Genomic DNA, 17,679 nt, shown 5'->3' on the forward strand with positions numbered 1-17,679 from the left:
TAAATTCAGATGTTTTAAATTTATTTTAAAAACAAAAAAGGCAGAATATCAGAATGATTTCTGAAGGATTGTGTTCAGCTTTGAATCATAGGAATAAATTACATTTTAAAATATACTCAAACTGAAAATTTATATTAAATTAAATAATATTTTTAAATCATATTTAAATCATATTTCTCAATATTTTAAGACTGGAAATGTATTCTCTTGCCTGTGTTTTGTAATAAATTAGTACATTTGAAGGTTTAAACAAGTCCATTTAAAAATATATTTCCTTAGGCCATGCTGTTTACATTTAGCATATATTTGAAAAATATTTTGGACTGCATAAAATATTTAACTACATATATAACTACATTTTTAATATAATGTTTCATTTGCCATAAGATTGCACACACAAAACTGTATTCCACCAGAACACAAGGCTCCTTCTGAATGGCTGTCAGTGTGAATGAAGAAAGACGTTTTTGTTGCCAGATGGTGCAGCTACGACATCTGCTAGCAGAGGCTAACCGGGCCATGCTAACCAGTCAATCTCTGACCCCTGGGTTCCCCCTTGTGAACGGCTCTGCCTGCAGGTACTGAACACCTGCTGAAGCTCTTAAAATAATCATATGGCAGAGCTGGAGGCCTAACCAGCGGTCGCAGTCCTGGGACCTCTTCAAACTACATTAACCTGGCCTTCATTTGCCTCCGGGTCTCATTACTTACAGCAGAGTCCTGGTCTGGGTCTTGGCTTATGATCTAAGACAAGAATGCAGTCAACTTACAGCAAAGTAATGATCATTAAATGGGTCCAGAAAAAAAAAATGTATAAAACAATACTCAAAGTTAATAATAAAATAAAATATTACATATTTTATAATAAAATATACAAATTTAAAATATAAATACATTTTTAAAAAACATTAAACCAAATAATAAAATAATATGTGTATCAGTCAGTAGAGGGCGCTCTCTTTAGACTTGCTTCAGTCACAGCGCATCTGTTCTTCATTTTCCAGTAATTAAAGAGCAGTTAAATACTCCCTTTCTTCTGTGGTACAGCTTATTACATTTTGGTTTAAATGTACTCCCCTTTGGGTTGTGGACTCGTGTTTTTCTTGGATTTAGTGGGGTTACATAAATCAGTCTTGATGAATATGGCAGTTATTATTAGCCTGGTTTGAGGAAATCTGGTCTGTTTTTGACTGCTTTTTTTATTACCATTTATAATAAACCCACAAATGGATTCAAGTTAAACAATGTCCTTTAATTTAACCAGTCTTAAAACTGTGTGTAACCATTAAAAAAAAAATCATGGTTGATCGTTGATCGTGATGTCTTACGTCATCAGAAAGCACATGTTCAGCTCCACTCAACAAACTGCACTTCAAAACAGTTATTTTAAAATGCCATCATATTTCACAATATTACAATATTTACTATATTTTTGATTAAATAAATACAGCTTCAGGTTTTTTGTTTTTTTTTTCAAAAACAAAATCTTACCAACGCCAAACTTCCGACTGAAAGTGTATGTGCTGTTAATTAAAAGGGCTATTTCACCCCAAAATGAAAATGCTTTCATTAATTACTCACCCTCATGTTGTTCCATTGTTGTATATATTTAAACAGTATTTGATTGGTCATAATTCCAATTCAATTCTCTCATAATTTGCTTTATATTTTAATGTTGAAGGCTACAGTTTAGATGAAAACCACAAGCTATGAAATGGCCTCAGAAGAAATATAGCACAAATGTCAAATGGACTACTTGAATTGTACTGTATTGTGTAATATTGAGTACGGCAAAAATATTGTTTTTAGGTGAACAATAGCACTGGATTATAACTCTGCATAGGTCGGTAATGATTTAATCACTCCAGTCTCACACCATCAACACTAATGCTTAACTATATTATGGTTAAACTTTCAGAACAATGTGACAGTGAATCGCAACTCGTGGATCGTCAGTCAGAATAATGTGAACGCGTGTGCTTTTCAGGTCTCATGATTCACGCTGAAACTCTGACACTAATGACTGCATCACTGCGGATGGTGTGGGTGTTTCAGATCGGGTCTGAGGATGCTGGAGTCGCTGTGGGAGGGGGAAACTTTAGACTGCTTGTAATTATGACAAATGAAAAGAGAGAAAAAGTTTTCAAACATGTCTCTCTTAAACCCTCTTCAACTTTCTAGTCTTCCTGTATTTTTTCATTTGATCCACGTTACTTAATTTCTTTCTCCAGGCACAGCACAGACTCAATCACGACAAACCTCCAGTGGAAATAAAGTCAAAATTACATCACTTCTCCAAATGCAACACACCTAAAAGACAGAAACCTCTGAGGATAGAGGTGTTTTCAACCCACATTACGTTCCAAAAGATCCACAATCCTGAGGCCTTTACAACATCAGCCTCAGCCTTCCTCTGAATACACACTTCTCTGTCGATTGGGGAATGATCAAAAGCAGAAAGATGAAAGAAGTTCACATTTTATGAAAGCAAAGATTAAACAGTAGGCTTGTGAAAAATGCTGTCTGAAAAGTTCATATTACATTATAAATCCCAAAACAGACAAGACAACCAACTTTATTAGCACATTAACCAGTTTCCAACAGAATACCACTGCTGATATAGTTATCAGTAAGACAAAACTGAGATGATTTGGCTTAAAACACAATAGGTTTCTGTTTACACTATTTATGGACACATGATAACTTTTCAACACTAGCCTATATTATAATATGTCGGACTTCATTATTAAGTAAAAAAAAAATCTAGAAATTGTTGTTAAATAACAGGGTAAATGCCTTTCTGAGATTCTGTATGGTTTCCCTCAAGTTTTGTGGCAACTAGCAGTGCTTTAAGTGGGCCGGCACTGCCACTTCCAAATATGGTACATTCATTTGGACATCTGTTTTAATAGAGGTTTTAATCCTTTGCCTTCACTGCAGCTTTTCCTAGCTCAGAGCGTGAATCATTTGAAAAAGTTTGGGAGTTCGGAGCAGCTTCGCGGATCATTTGAATCAGTTCGAGAAATCGGAGCGGGTTCGCGAATCATTTGAGTCAGTTCGGGAGTTCGTAGCGGGTTCGCGAATCATTTGAGTTAGTTTGGGGATCGCAAATCATTTGAATCAGTTCGCGAGTTCGGAGCTGCTTAGCGGATCATTTGAATCAATTCGAGAGTTCGGAGCGGGTTCGCGAACCAGTCAGTCTGGGAGTTTGGAGCGGGTTCGCGAATCATTGAGTCAGTTTGGGGATCGCAAATCATTTGAATCAATTTGAGAGTTCGGAGCGGCTTCGCGGATCATTTGAATCAATTCGAGAGTTCTTATAGGGTTCGCGAATCTTTTGAATCAGTTCGGGAGTTCAAAGCGGGTTCGCGAATTATTTGAGTCAGTTTGTGTATCGCGAATCATTTGAATCCGTTCGGGAGTTCAAAGCGGAATCGCGAATCATTTGAGTCAGTTCGGGAGTTCAAAGCGGGTTCGCGAATCATTTGAGTCAGTTTGGGGATCGCGAATTATTTGAATGAGTTCGGGAGGTCGGCGCGTGATTCATTTGAGTCAGTTCAGGAGCTCGGAGCTGGTTCGCGAATCATGCGAGTCAATTTGTAAGTTTGAATGCAGTAATGCAGTAGCTCTTTCTAAGGGTATTTTATCAAAATCCTTTTGCACATTTTATTTATGTTCAGTTGTTCTTTCTAGCTCAAGCAAATCCACAAACTAGTAAAAGGATTATTAGGTTGCCTGTTGACTGCTGTATATAAAAGCCCTTCAATATAGTTGGTGTTACCTCAGGGGATGAGGGGAATCATCAAAACAAAACAAAAACAGAATGTTTTATTTTATTTTTTTTGGCTATAATAGAGTACCGGCACCTCTTTTGGGCCACTTAAAGCACTGGCAACTAGCCTACATTTTGCACAACTCTTCCACTTTTTGCTGAGAAGCCATGTAATATCTGGTAAGTTACTCACCAGCCCAACTGATTCATCTCCAACTGGATCTGTAGATGCAAAGCTGAAAAAACATCCTCAGCTGTTGTGTTGTTTGGTGGGAGGCAGTGAGCCTGCAGCAGCTTGCTAAAGTCTGCAGTTCAGCGAGCTAAAGTGTTTTCACATGTCTCCACGAGAGGGCGACAGTCATCGACATAAATACAAAATAAAAGTTGTTTCAATTACACATGGTTATTGACCAGATGGAATGCAGTTTTTATCACGTAAACAGTATTTAAAAAATAAAAAAATAAATGATAATAATAATAATAAATTTAGAATGCAACATTTATTATAGGGGATTTATTATTATTATTATTATTACTGAAGTTGGCGTTGTTATTTTATTTTATATTATTTACTTTCAAAAACACAAAATAAAATTTCAACTATTATTTTCATGCATGGTTATTAACCAAATGGAATGCAATTTTATAATCTATGCAGTAGAAAACACATATTATTATTATTATATTTTAATCTATTTTATTTTAAAGAGGTTTTTAAACTCATCTTAAAGTGTGGAGACAACCGTTGGCACAAAATAAAAGTTCACCTATCATTTTTAAGCATGGTTATTGAACAAATTGAGTGTAATTTTATCTTGTATATAATAAAATAATAGCAATATGTAATTTATTATAGTTCATTTATTATTTTCTTTTATTTTTATTGTATTATGTTTTCAGTCTCATCTTAAAGTGTAGATATAGCCTTAAGTGCTCGGACTCCACAACCGCATGGACTCAGATGGATGATTAATATTAAAATATTTCACAGTAACACATGCACATTACAAAACAAATAAGACACCCATAACCAATATATAATTATTTGAATTTAAAAAGGGAGCTAAATACTACCCTGTAAACATAGTCAAGACAATCTAAGTTGTTTTAATTTAACTGTTACTGTTTGTTTTAAACATCAGTTTGTCTAGTTATAGCGCATATACAATTGCAGCCTGATAATAACTGTTTTTTTATGTAGCAGATTAATTGCTTATGAACTTGTTTAATGTGCTGTTGAGATACAAGCTACTTCTTCTTTTTTTCTTCTTCTTCTTTTTTTTTTTTTTGGTTGTAGGTGACAAATTCAGATCTCCATTCCAAAATCCAAGATGATTAAAAAAGTCTCTCATGTCTGTCCAAACACATTCTTTTAACAACGCGGATGAAAAACATCTCGTAGAGAGCTAACCTTCAAACACAGCAGCGCCTCTGCTCTTTGGCTTTTGGGTGTGTGACAAACCCACTGTTACACAAGACGTTGGTTTGATTCTTAACTTAAATGCCACAAAACCCATTCCACTAGAAAATATTTGAACTCGGGGCACAAAGCAGGTTTCATGCTTGATTTGTAGACAGAAGACAACCATCACCAGAGAAGCATCTTTTATTAATAAATACAAAACAGTACCAAATATACTGTAGCTTTCAGAGATATACATATACAGTATATTTCTGTATAACATTAAAGAGAAATTTAGATTAAAGCTCTGAGACTTTGGTAGATGATCTTTTATGAAGGCTAGTAAGTCATTCTGGGTCCAGGTCCTTCAGAGACTCAGTAAGACCTGCCAGTAATCATTAGCCCTGATCATAAGTCTGCTTTCTTCATTGATTTTGATTGCTTTCTTCATTTAATTTGGCCTCAGTAATGCATTGGATTTTCAAACTGGTTTTGTACATGTACGTTGTATTAAATCCATCATAATAAAGAATGTTTACATTAATTAGGGTTCCGCTTGTGAGAAACAAAGGCTCTATTAAATATTTGCCATTGTACTGCATAATAAAATACCAAACCAAGAAGTGTTCACTTTAAAGACTTTTCAATTAAATTATTGTATGAAATGACATTTATTATAAATTAATTAACCAACAAGACCAAATTATTTGGACTTTTAGACTTGGATCAGGTTCATAGTGAACTACACGTGATCGATCTAGTGTGTATAAACATAACATAAACATCAGTCAATCCTGAGAAAATTCTAATATTTTATGTTTTGTTTGTTGATTTCACCTGGTTTGATATTTTTATCTAATACAATGCAGTCCATACATTCTCTTTATAGATCATTTTATTTTAGGTCATTTTGTTGTTATTTAAAGGACAGCAGAATGCAGATAGGAAAGATAAAATGGGATCACGAACCAGGTCAAACTCAAACCTGAGCCAACAGCTCTTATTGTCCTGTGCACAACTATGCCACAGCACTAGCAAACTTTAAGTGTGTGTCCTTAGTGTCTGAATACGTTTAGAAGCCACTGTATTTATAAAAGAACGGAATGTCAGAAATAGTAAAGGAAAATCTAATAGATCCATTCGGTGTATTTTACATTAGGCTTTGATTCATGTGTCTGAAAACGCCAGTGACATATTTTCCACTTTGTTCCAGTGACATTTAATAACAAATCGAATTGAAAAGCCACACGATAGCTGGATTTATAAAGTTTATACCTATTATCAAAGTTATTCACAATACTGCTGTATAGGTCAATTCCCAATTACAATTATAACAAAAACCTAGTTGAGCTGATTCTGTACTTTTGCAGAGACCAAACACACACTTTATCCAGGTTACATAAACTTCTGACTCACATTGAAAAATCGAACCATTGGTTTTATATTGAACAGAAAGCTTTGCATTTTCCGAAACGCAAAACACAGCTGAAGAGGAACAGTAAGCCTCTTCTGGTCTACAACTGGAAAATCATTTTCATAAAAATGAGATGATTTAAGTCCAAACAGAAAGTGCAAACAAGGTAAACGAGACATTACTTAGTCTTCTAAGACAATGAATCACACTTGTTTATTATTGTCTCACACCATAATCATAGTCTGTGTCAATTTAAGAGCACAAATTAGGTATCACTGGTTTTGCCGGAGGGTAAAGCAGAAATACATTAATAGATGTCACACAGAGACACCATATTTTATTCAAAACTTTGATAACAGGCTACCATTCCTAACAAATATTGTTTAATTTAGCCTATTAAAAAAAACTGTAGGCTATCTTTAACAAACCACTGTCATGGACATCAATATAAACATTGATTCATTTTGATACGGGCATCATTATAATGATAACTAGGCCTAGTTCATTAAGTGAGTCAGATGATGAGTCATTGTCTTTGAATTCAATTCAGTCAACATTTTGTCAAACAATTCATCTTTTTGAACGACTCATTAAAAGAACTGGTTCATTCTTCAATGTCTCCAGTTGGGATGTGTGTTTTTGATTCGCTAAACTGCATTTGCTCATAAGAGTCATTTCCTTCTGAAACTGGACTACACTGGTCTCGATATATGCTTTTGATTCACTAAAAATAACCATCTCATCGTAGGAGTCAATGGTTAATCGTTCCATATATTTTTGACTCACAAAAAGAACCAGCTCATAAGAATCATTTGTTCGTGAATCGGACTACACTGCTATCATTGTACTGTATTTTTATTATAACGAGCAGTCTGTGAGAACTTAATAGCAAAACATTTCTTTTTGTTGCATCACATTCGACCCAAACAACAAAATCAAATTAACAATTCAGGGATAAATATGATTTCTTTTGCTGTAGCACTGCAGATTGAGCACCGGAGGAAAGCATTTGCTGAAAATGTGATGCAGAAACACTGCTCGCCAGGTGATAACGCTTTAAATCTGTATAAAGTTGCACTTGGATGATTAAAGTTGTTAAAAGCATTGTAAAAAAAAAAAATATAAACTGTGCTTAATGGAATGGTGTTGATTGTATTCTAAATGTGAGGTCACATTTAATGATGCTGGGAACACTGAGACAAAGAATTAATATGTTTAACTTCATTTTTTTTAACCACATTTGAATCGAAACTGGGAATTGATAAGAATGCAAATTTATCCAATTTAAATCATACTCAAGCCTAATCAGGAGTCAGCGAGGCCGAAAACTTCCCTTTTTCAAGTTGGTAATGCGCTGTGCTTCATAATTCACAGTTACACTATTTACGTTGGACAGCAGATTTTTGCACAATCAAATCTTTTATTCACTTACTGCTCCTTAGTTAATTATTTCTGTTATGAGTTCTGTTTAAAGAATTCATCTCAGTAAACCAGGTTCTTGTGGTTCTTTATGAATGTTTGAGTTTATAAAGTGTTTTCGTGCGGTATGTTTATGTGAGTTTCTTTTTATTTCTTTATAGTGTCTTGTTACATCAAAACTGTTTTGCCTCTCATTTTGAACAACAGAGTAAGCTAAAATGTGCAAGCTATGTTCATCCACAATGGCTTTATTTGTATTGTTATGTGAGGTATTGTTCGGCATTGCTGTGTGAACATTTGTCTCAATATTGCGCTTAACAGCTCTGTGCGTTGCAGTGTTTCTGGAAGCCGCAATCTTTTTTGCAGCAGTGGCACGCGCAGCTGCCAGCAGAGGAAACTGTTTGGTGTACAAAACTGAGGTGTACTGTAGTTCAGGTGTAATCAACCTCTGACAAAGCTGACGTGTGTCATTATTTAACTCCAGTCGGAGGTTATAACCTTGAATAACTGCTGCACCATACTGAAACGGCTTCAGTGATGAATCCTGGACCTGCGCAGGATCTACCGCCCCTCCTTCCTGAAGACACATTTGCTCAAGATTCCTCCTCTTTGCCCTTAGAAGTTCAATTTCCTGTTGGAGCTTCGCCTGCCCGAGTGTGGAGTATATGCGTTTCCAGAAAGTGTTATTAAAGTGCTGGTACAATCGCCAGTCTAGTGAATTCCACTCTTTTACTCGCTCTGTGGTCTCTGCGCTTAAGGGCCTGCGCGAGCGTTCACTGCGACTATTGAGGCGGAAAGATGACACATCATCCAGTGTCCAGCAGAGGGCGTGTTTTAAAAGCACCAGCGATTCATCAAAATACTCTGAGATGAGGATTAGCGGAAAGTCACGTTCAATGGCAGCGATGACCTCAGTGCTACGTCTGTCCAGCTCAGTGTCGTTCACAGGTGCTGTATTATCCAGACCAAAGTCAAAGGTCAAAATGTTACGTGCATAGTGGTTATTAGGCACAGAGGCGTTGTAGCTCCGCCCACCATGGATCAGAAAGTCCTCAAGGCTTTTGACAGTACGGAAAGCTGGGATCGCTTTGTAGTAAACAAACAGGGATTCCATCATTGCCACTGGATTCCGAAGAATGGAAAAGTAGAATGTGTCTTTCGGCATCACTTTCCTCACCTGCAAGTCAGATAAGCCAAAATGAATAAAATAATTTATTCAGGTTTCCATCAAAGTCGATAAAAATTTGACCTCTTGCTCTTTGCTTCAGAATTATAAACACATTCCGCTCAACTGAAGTTCCATCCCAGAATGCAATCTACATGCAATCAGTGCAAATGTTCTCTAAATCACTCAGATCTGCACCTGCCTACTTACATCTAGCACTGGGTGCTTCGTCTTCCTCTTAAAGACGAAAATAGTATGTTGTATCATGATTTATGTGCTTGCTAAGTGGTCTACGCATATCTAGGATTGCTTTCACACTACAGTCTTGATAAAGTTGCAAACATATTCACCTCAAAGGTGCTTAATGGTAAATGCAGTTATATATAAGGGCAAATAAATGTAGCATTATAAATACAAAATTATAAATGAATTAGAAAAAAGATTAAATAAAAATAAACAAGACAAAGCATTATATTTTAGTCTATCTGCTCAAATGCAAAATTAGAATAAAATAAAAATAAACTCCTATCATTCTATTAATTTAATAAAAAACAGTCGCCATTTCTTAATGCATTGCATTATTTATTATGTATCATTTACTATCATTCTTTTTTTCCCCCAGTCTCTGGTGTTTAAGGGCTTCTGACAAAATACTAGGTGAAAATGGTAAAGAAAAAAAATAATTTTACTAATATATATCACTATATTCCCCAGTTGATTAATCACAGTACATTAAGACAGTTGTTTCATATTACAAGTTTTCTGAAATGTTGTATATATATGCAAATTCCGCATTATATAATTTAACTGGCATACATTTGCATACCTTCGCAAAACAGAAATCTGAAAATTGAATAAAGCTAGGTTCAAAGTGCATATTTCATTTTGGTGACGTATTGGAGATTAAGGGTTTTACAGAGGTAATTTGGGATTTCTCTTTTATCACACTATAAATCAGAAAATACTGTTTTCACTGATTGTAGGACTAAAATGTAATTTAAATCAGGTGAATGATATATGAACAACAAACCTTATAAAATACACAATAATATAGATAATAATAAAATGGGTTTGGTAAAGGCTTCTGAAGTGGAGATTTCTGGCTCAGTGCATGAGAAAACTCATTTTGAGGAAATGGCCTTTAAAGATATGTAGTTGAAATCTACTGACACAAATAGATAAAGTTTATCAAAATAAACCCTTAAAGGATTAGTTCACCCGAGGATGAAAATTCATCCATCTTCTATTCACCCTCGAAGCATCCTAGGTGTATGTGACTTTCCACTTTCAGAATAATCCAATCGAAGTTATATTAAAAATTGTCCTAGCTCTTTCCTTCTTTTCAGTAGGGGTAAGCGGGTGTTTGTTGTCAACTGTTCAGAAGACGTGAAACAAAGTGTAATAAAACATCCCTCACACGGCTCCGGGGGGTGAATAAAGGCCCCCTGTAGCCAATCCATGCGTTTTTGTAAGATAAATATCCAAATTTCAAACATAATAAACACTTTTTTTCTTACTTTTGCTGACTGTGAGGAACCGGAAGACATGACCAATTTTTATATAACTTTGATTGGATTATTCTGAAAAAGGAGAGTCACATACACCTAGGATGCTTCGAGGGTGGGTAGAAGATGGACGAATTTTCATTTTCTCAGGTGAACTAGCCCTTTAAAGGTGTATTGTGTATCTTTTGTATCCACTAGTCTGAAAGAAGACATTGAAGCTTGAAGCCAAAAATCTCAAGATTGACCAGTGTGTGAGAGTCTGCATAATGTTGTGCCTGTAGTGTATTGACTTAATGTCATGAATATTCTATTATTCATCCAATCCTGCAAAACAGCTACTTTCTGATGCATGTTTTGGTCCAACAGTATGGGTACTGTGCTCTCGGACTGACCTCTTGTGAGCTGAATCTCATATGATTGCACAGGATGTGGAACTTCTTCACACTGCGAGTCCTGACACCCTCCACAAAGTGTGCTGCAAAGAATGCTGGGTAAAATAACTGGCTGTGCATGTTCAGCGGCAGGGCAAAGGTCAGATTATGGCTTTCCCCATAACGATAGAGAATGTTTAGTATGGTGCTGCTAGCAGTCTTGTGCGTCTTGAGGAAGACAATGTGGTTTTTGGGCTGACACGTGACAGTGTTGTCAACTTGTGATTTTACTCTATATTTATTGTCATCAGAGTATGGTGTTATTTTTATTTCTGGGGCCCTTCTGGGGAAAGCTGGCCTCTGTGGCTGGTTTGGAAATTCCTGGCCAAGCCAGAGTTTATTCGCCTCTATTGGTGGAGCTGCTTTGGTGGTGCTAGTAAGCTTTTTTATTTTATCCTCCAAGACTTCTTCAATTCTCTCTTCTGAACGAGGGTTTTCGCTTTCATCTCTTCTCTGTATGAAAGGATGCTGGTCCGCTGGTTCCTCGGCAATGGCTGCTGAAACAGACCAAAGGTTTTCCCAGTCATTGTGCTTTATGGGCCTGTGGATCTCTGGAGGCATTCTGACCAGCTGCTCACTCACAATTTTCAAAACCTTGGCGCTCCTGAGAGAGAAAGAGAAAGAGACAGTACATTTTAGATGCTGAGCCTTATGGAACCAACACAAATCTGATTTGAAATTCTGTATTTTATAATATAATATAATATAATATAATATAATATAATCTAATCTAATCTAATATAATATAATATAATATAATATCGGAATTAATGTACGTTAAATAAATATATTTAACTTATTTTATTTGAAGTTTGTAAATTTGTCAAGATATTTCCAATAATTTTAAAGGAAATATCGCCCAATGAAAGATGTTAAATCTGAGTAAAAAAGTATCCCTCTATATGTTAATTCTGTATTATTATATAATAGATACAGTATGTTTACTTTATCATACTTATTATATGTTAATAAATGTTAATGTGTTATATAATAATTTTTGTCATGAAGCTTCCATTGTTTATGGTAATATAAACGTGGAAATCATCCGACACTAGCTGTTAAATCTAATTTCAAAGTCTTCCTCAATCTGTTTAGAATTCGCTTTGTTTGAGTTACCATGCATTTTTTATTTTTTTTGTAAAACATGATAAACCTGGCCTGTCGGACGACTCCCAGCATCTGCAGTGCCACGCAGAGGACTGTCAGCACCATCAGAGCGAACCACATGAAGCGCAGGCGACTGCAACACGCCACTCTCACGCACCTGTAAACACATGCAGTTCAGAAAGAAGCACTGGTTCAGCAACAAAGTCAGTGTTAGTGATATATGTGCATTTACATCCAAGCTAAAAAGACGATAAGGTCAAGCGTAAATGTGAGAATATAAGCAGCGTGGGAGGTTATTTGGTGAATACCTGACCATTGTGGTCAGTGACGCAAACATAGTGAAGGCATCAGTAATCCCTGTCATTAAGAACCATATAACAAGTGCGCCTTTGAGTATGACATTTATCCCAAGGATCAGTGACGAAGGAGTTTCTCACCATTTAGTGTACCATAACATTTTGGGTAAAGAGCAGCTAAATGGCAAGTTAATAAAACGTCACTGTTGAAAACAGGTGCTCTAATTGTCCTATGACACTGCATTATCATGAAAAAAAATATAAAAAAAATACTTTTATTCAGCAAAAAAACATTAAATTAATCGAATGTGAAAGTAAAGGTTTATTATTTGGTCTATTTAAAATAAATGCTGTTCTTTTTAAATTCATATTCATTAGGAATCTTGAAAAAATGTATTATGGTTTCCATAAAAATATTAAGTAGTGCAAATTTTTTCAACACTGATAATAATACAAAATCTTGAGCAGCAAATCAGCATATCAGAAAGATTTCTGTTAAGACTAGAGTAATAATGCTAAAAAATTCATCTTTGCATCACAGGGACAAACAACATTATATATAAAAACAAATAAATAAAAAAGTATTTTGATCTAATAAATGCAGTCATATTTTAAAAGGCCAAAGAAAAAAGTTGGATTAATATTAAATAAATACAAATAAATAATATTATTGATATATTTACAAACAAAATAAACGGTTTGTCATGCTATATATACAACAAATTACATTCTTTACATATCAAAAGTGAGCAGGTTGTTTTTGATGTCTGTGTCCCACTAGTTGCAGGGTTTCACCTTGCAGGTAATAGAGTTCATGGGTATTTGATTTCCATTGCAATTCAGTTGGCTGGCTGTAAAATAAGAAAAGAATGTGTTCCTTAGAGGCCCGGGCATTAGTTTAAGCAGTGTTATTCTCTCCTCCTTCTTTTTTTCTCTCGATCTTGTGTTTTTATTTGGCCACAGCATAAATCACTTGGTTTGAGTCATGTTACAGATCAGCATAAATGCATTACAGTCATCTACCAGGTTAAAATTAGACTGCGTTGGTCAATGACTGCATTTTCGTCAAATCCCACACACACATAGAATGTTTTTCTTCAGACCAAGGAAACCACTAGTGCTGAAACAGCAGTCCTGAAGTTCAAAAACTTCAGCAAAACTGATTACCATCCAAGTCAATTGACAAAAGACGGCACAAATCATAGTCAGGCAACAGAAAGCCTTACTCATAGTGTGTTAACAGGCTTTGACAGCTTCATTTACGTAATCTAAAATATGATTTACTTAACATGGCTTGTTGTAAATGACTACCTCTTTGCCTAATTTACTTTGTGTCTTCAACGCAAACCACAAGAGATCTAGTTTAAAGTATGTGTGGGTTTAAATTTAATTGTGTTGTCTAAATGGGATCCTGTTTAAACATCCACAAGTGCATTTCATTTGCATTTGAATGCAGTCAAGGTTACAAAGCTAAACATATTTTCTTTCAAAACAATGCTTTATAAGAACCACATTGACTTGCATGAAACTGAGTTTGAAATGAAAGTCTGCATTTAATTTATCAAAAGATGAATAAAGGAGTGAGGTAAACATCTTTAACAAATTTATGGCATACTTGAACTCCTAATGAGAACAGCCTGTATTAATCTAACTAAAAAAGTATATGAACTCATGAACAAGTGCATTTTTAAAATGTTTTATAAGAATTGGAGGGCATATAAAGACTTAGTATTGTCACATTCAAAAACAAATGATATTCCAGCAAGTACTGAACTTGTTTGGATGTTTATACTCAACATGTCCTCATTCTGCAAACAATGGTTTGGTGAAGGCTGTGGTCACACAAAAAGAAATGCATGCAAACATGATGATAAATTTAAACTCAAAAAAACTTTGTACATTCCCTCAGAGCGGAGAAACATCTGGAATAGGGAATTAAAACTGTTCTCTTGTCACATTTATAACACATGCACAAAAAACACACATGCACGCCAGTTCACCATAATAGGATTTCATTCTTTAAGTGAGTTAGAGGGTGAATGAACATCTTCCCAGGATGACATTATGCATCCATGGACCACAACCAGCTGAAGTATCTAACACAAACATCTGGTTGCAGCCTGTTGCTTCAACAGCCTCTACATGCATATGAAACATTGCTTTATCTTAACTGCACAATGAAGTATTGGATATCATAAATAAATAAACCGTAAACAATGAAATTTAACACTTTACATTCCAGTGTCCATGTTACTTTAAGTAATTAGGCAATTCACTCAAGTAACATGAGATTTCTGGTGAACCTCAAAGCACCTTTTGTAGCTACACTATTGTTGTGGGAACTTCAATACATGTTTTCAAGTGCCTCAATATCTGTCCTGTTTTAAGAGGATACCAGAGCAACCACTGACAGTCTATAGATTTCTAACAGGAGCTATATATGGGTTTTACCTCCCCAGTTAACCATTTTGAAAGGGTTTAAAAGTTCTCCAGAGGGTTGGATGATCTGAGAAACTCCAAATGGTGTCTCAAGTATCTTCTGCATTTTTAAAATGTATAATGTACTTGATCATGTAAACTGAAAGTAACACGAACCCTTGAATTTCAAGACTGACCCAATGAAGTTGAACTATTTTCTCTCCAGCGAACATAAGACTGCAAATTCATAACAGAAATTTAGGGTGGTTTTGATATGGGAAAATACTCGATAATATATATATATATATATATATATATATATATATATATATATATATAAACACGTTTTTATTAAAACTGTATTGCTAAACAAATGTCTTGATTAAATACATTAGAGAAAACTAAACTAGAAACCGTATATTCAGGAGTATAATAGTATATCTATGACATTTTGGAATTTGGAAACTGTTTATATTAAGTGTTAATTGATAAATAAAACAAAACCGGATTGAATGAGACCGGAATGAAACTCGACTCGGTTCTTTTAAAATCCAATAAACTGAACAGTTTAGAGATTCAGGATGTGCGCGCGCATCACACACTCATCGCGTCCACATATTTGATCAAGCTCCTCGTGCGAGATGAAGAGAAGCGACCGTTATTAATCCATCACGGCTCGCGCATCCAGCGGGAAAACACTGTCGCGCTCCCAGACGACACGGTCGTTTAAATGTCACTTAAACTCACAATTTTCTACTACGAAGACCGTAAGTACGATCCATTTTGAGGTTAAACTAATACTGAAGCATCCCTATTGTATATTCGGAGTTCACTTACGTGGTCCACGGTGACGCGGTCCGCCAGTGAAATGCTCTCCGCTCTCGGCCCGCGATTCTCTGAGGCGGGAGCATGTCGCTCGCTTGTACCGGAGCCGACACCCCCGGTTAGCCCCCCACCAGACCTTGTACCTTCGGAGTCGACAAACGCTCCACCGAACTCGTGAAACACCGCGATCCGTCCCTCAGGTCCACCGGTGGGACTCCTCCCGCTAACAACCGATTGGTTCTGAGGAAAAGAGAGAGAGAAAGGGCAGCGAGTGACGGATAAATAGAGGCAAAATTTATAGCCGTGACAGAAAAGGTAGTTTTTAGAAAGTCCTTACAAGCAAGAATGCAGAAACCACGTCTTGAAGTTAGAGGGACATTCCTCAAGGCTCCTTCGGAGTCTTGGTGTTTATTTAAGACACAAGCAATGTGTTAATACTAATGACAACAGACGTAATCCATCCCTGTCTTACTGTGATCCTATAATACTGAGTTCATTACAGACTGAGCACACCTGTCTTCTCTCTCTTTCTCTCTCTCGCTCTCTCTGCACCGATGGTATTGGAGGAGAGCAAGAAGTATAATCCGCTCTATGTGCCCTTGTTGTTCTTCGCGGATGAGGGAACTTGATGCCGAAACTCTGAGTACTTTCTGACTGACACAAAGATACCTTTGTGCCCTAAAAGATACTGTACCAATACCAGGGGGGCAGCAGGTAAAAAGGGATGCAAGAATACGAGAAAGGAGGATGGAGTAAAGCATGAAGGATCTTAGTCTATACAGTGCTTAAAGTCTTTATTTAGAGTGACTTGCAAGTTTCTTATTTTAGCCAGATGCTTAGCAGAGAATTTAAAAAAGAAATGATACAAAACAGAAATAAGAAAATAATGACAATTCATGCCTTGGGAAAACAAACATGTACTGTATAAAATAATAGGCTACAATAGATATGTGCATAACATGTGCACAGTGTCATTAAACAACAAAACAACCTTTTGTAAATATAAAAAAATATTATAAATAATAAGAAAAAAATACTAATGACAAAAATACAATCAATGATGCATCATTCAGGGTCTTACGAAAATTAACATGCTTTTACTGATTTCACTGTAAATTTCAAGTAGATGTTCCTCATAAAAACAGTTTAACAAAAGTAGGCTATGTCTTGTTGAATATAAAATAGGCTAAGACTGTCTATATTTATTTTAGTTAAGATTTTTAATTATGAATATTGTTTATTATTATAACACACAAAGCATCAAAACCTGAATAAACTACTTCAATTCATAAACAACATCGCTCAGCGCCCCCTGCAGCTATTGCATTTACATGCATAAGAATAAAGGAAGCACCTTCTATTTAGTTTCGTCAACCCATGGAAGGACAGATCAATAATTATGACATCATCAGTTAAAGCCTACAGGCTGACACTTTTCCACCAATCGATCGTTTGGCCACAGAGATGCCTGCCAAATCGCCTGGGAAAGCTCTGCTGCCACAGCAACAGCTCCAACAGGAAGCATGACAACCAGCGAACCATTCGACGCCCACACAGAATTCCTTCGCGTTGTTCATCTGTGCAAAAAAGCCCTGGCATGTACTGTTCCCCATCAGCGCACTGTAGCTATAGCAGCAGCGGTTTCTGATGTCTGTAATCTAAACCTGAGGACTTTCAGAACGAAAACATTAACCGCCTTTTTATTTTATTTTGCATTTATCTTAGTTATGTCCATGACCTGTTGTTTTCTGTTGTTGTTTTTGTTTTGAAAAAATCTACTGGCAGAATCTTTTTCCAGTTGAGCAAAGCAGTAAAACTTATGCTGCTAGTATACCAGTATAAAAACTGCAGTGATTTCCTTTGCGGCAAATGCAATATTAAACCAACGGGGAAAACATAATCAAGAATATAAAGTACTGTCACAT

At 35.8% G+C, this 17,679-nt stretch overlaps 1 protein-coding gene and 1 long non-coding RNA gene across 2 annotated transcripts in view; both read right to left on the reverse strand.

Annotated features, from left to right (window-relative positions):
• LOC127972124 (uncharacterized) overlaps window positions 1-4,103 on the reverse strand; it is a 101,582-nt gene extending 97,479 nt beyond the window's left edge. Inside the window, exon 1 of the long non-coding RNA XR_008157002.1 lies at window positions 3,966-4,103. This is a non-coding gene — a long non-coding RNA (uncharacterized LOC127972124). The remainder of the gene's footprint in view (window positions 1-3,965) is intronic.
• A 1,259-nt stretch (window positions 4,104-5,362) lies between these two features.
• Window positions 5,363-16,227, reverse strand: gal3st2 (galactose-3-O-sulfotransferase 2). Its single transcript, XM_052575454.1, has 5 exons — window positions 16,092-16,227; window positions 15,767-15,994; window positions 12,262-12,372; window positions 11,070-11,712; window positions 5,363-9,184 (listed from the first exon to the last, which is right to left on the reverse strand). Exons 2-5 carry the CDS (start codon window positions 15,838-15,840, stop codon window positions 8,066-8,068), a joined length of 1,947 nt encoding a protein of 648 aa, XP_052431414.1. The 5' UTR covers window positions 15,841-15,994; window positions 16,092-16,227; the 3' UTR covers window positions 5,363-8,065.
• Window positions 16,228-17,679: the final 1,452 nt, after the last annotated feature.

This window comes from Carassius gibelio, chromosome B15 (genome assembly GCF_023724105.1).
Source record: "Carassius gibelio isolate Cgi1373 ecotype wild population from Czech Republic chromosome B15, carGib1.2-hapl.c, whole genome shotgun sequence".
Lineage (NCBI taxonomy): Eukaryota > Metazoa > Chordata > Actinopteri > Cypriniformes > Cyprinidae > Carassius > Carassius gibelio.

What these genes read in the sequence shown, in the direction of transcription:
- gal3st2 (XM_052575454.1), bottom strand. Translation starts at nt 15,840, where the DNA reads ATGCTCCCGCCTCAGAGAATCGCGGGCCGAGAGCGGAGAGCATTTCAC. An exon ending in GGAGTCGTCCGACAGGCCAG is followed by an intron (nt 11,713 to 12,261) that starts GTTTATCATGTT and finishes TTTCTCTCTCAG; the next exon opens with GAGCGCCAAGGTTTTGAAAA. An exon ending in TGAGATTCAGCTCACAAGAG is followed by an intron (nt 9,185 to 11,069) that starts GTCAGTCCGAGA and finishes TCTGACTTGCAG; the next exon opens with GTGAGGAAAGTGATGCCGAA.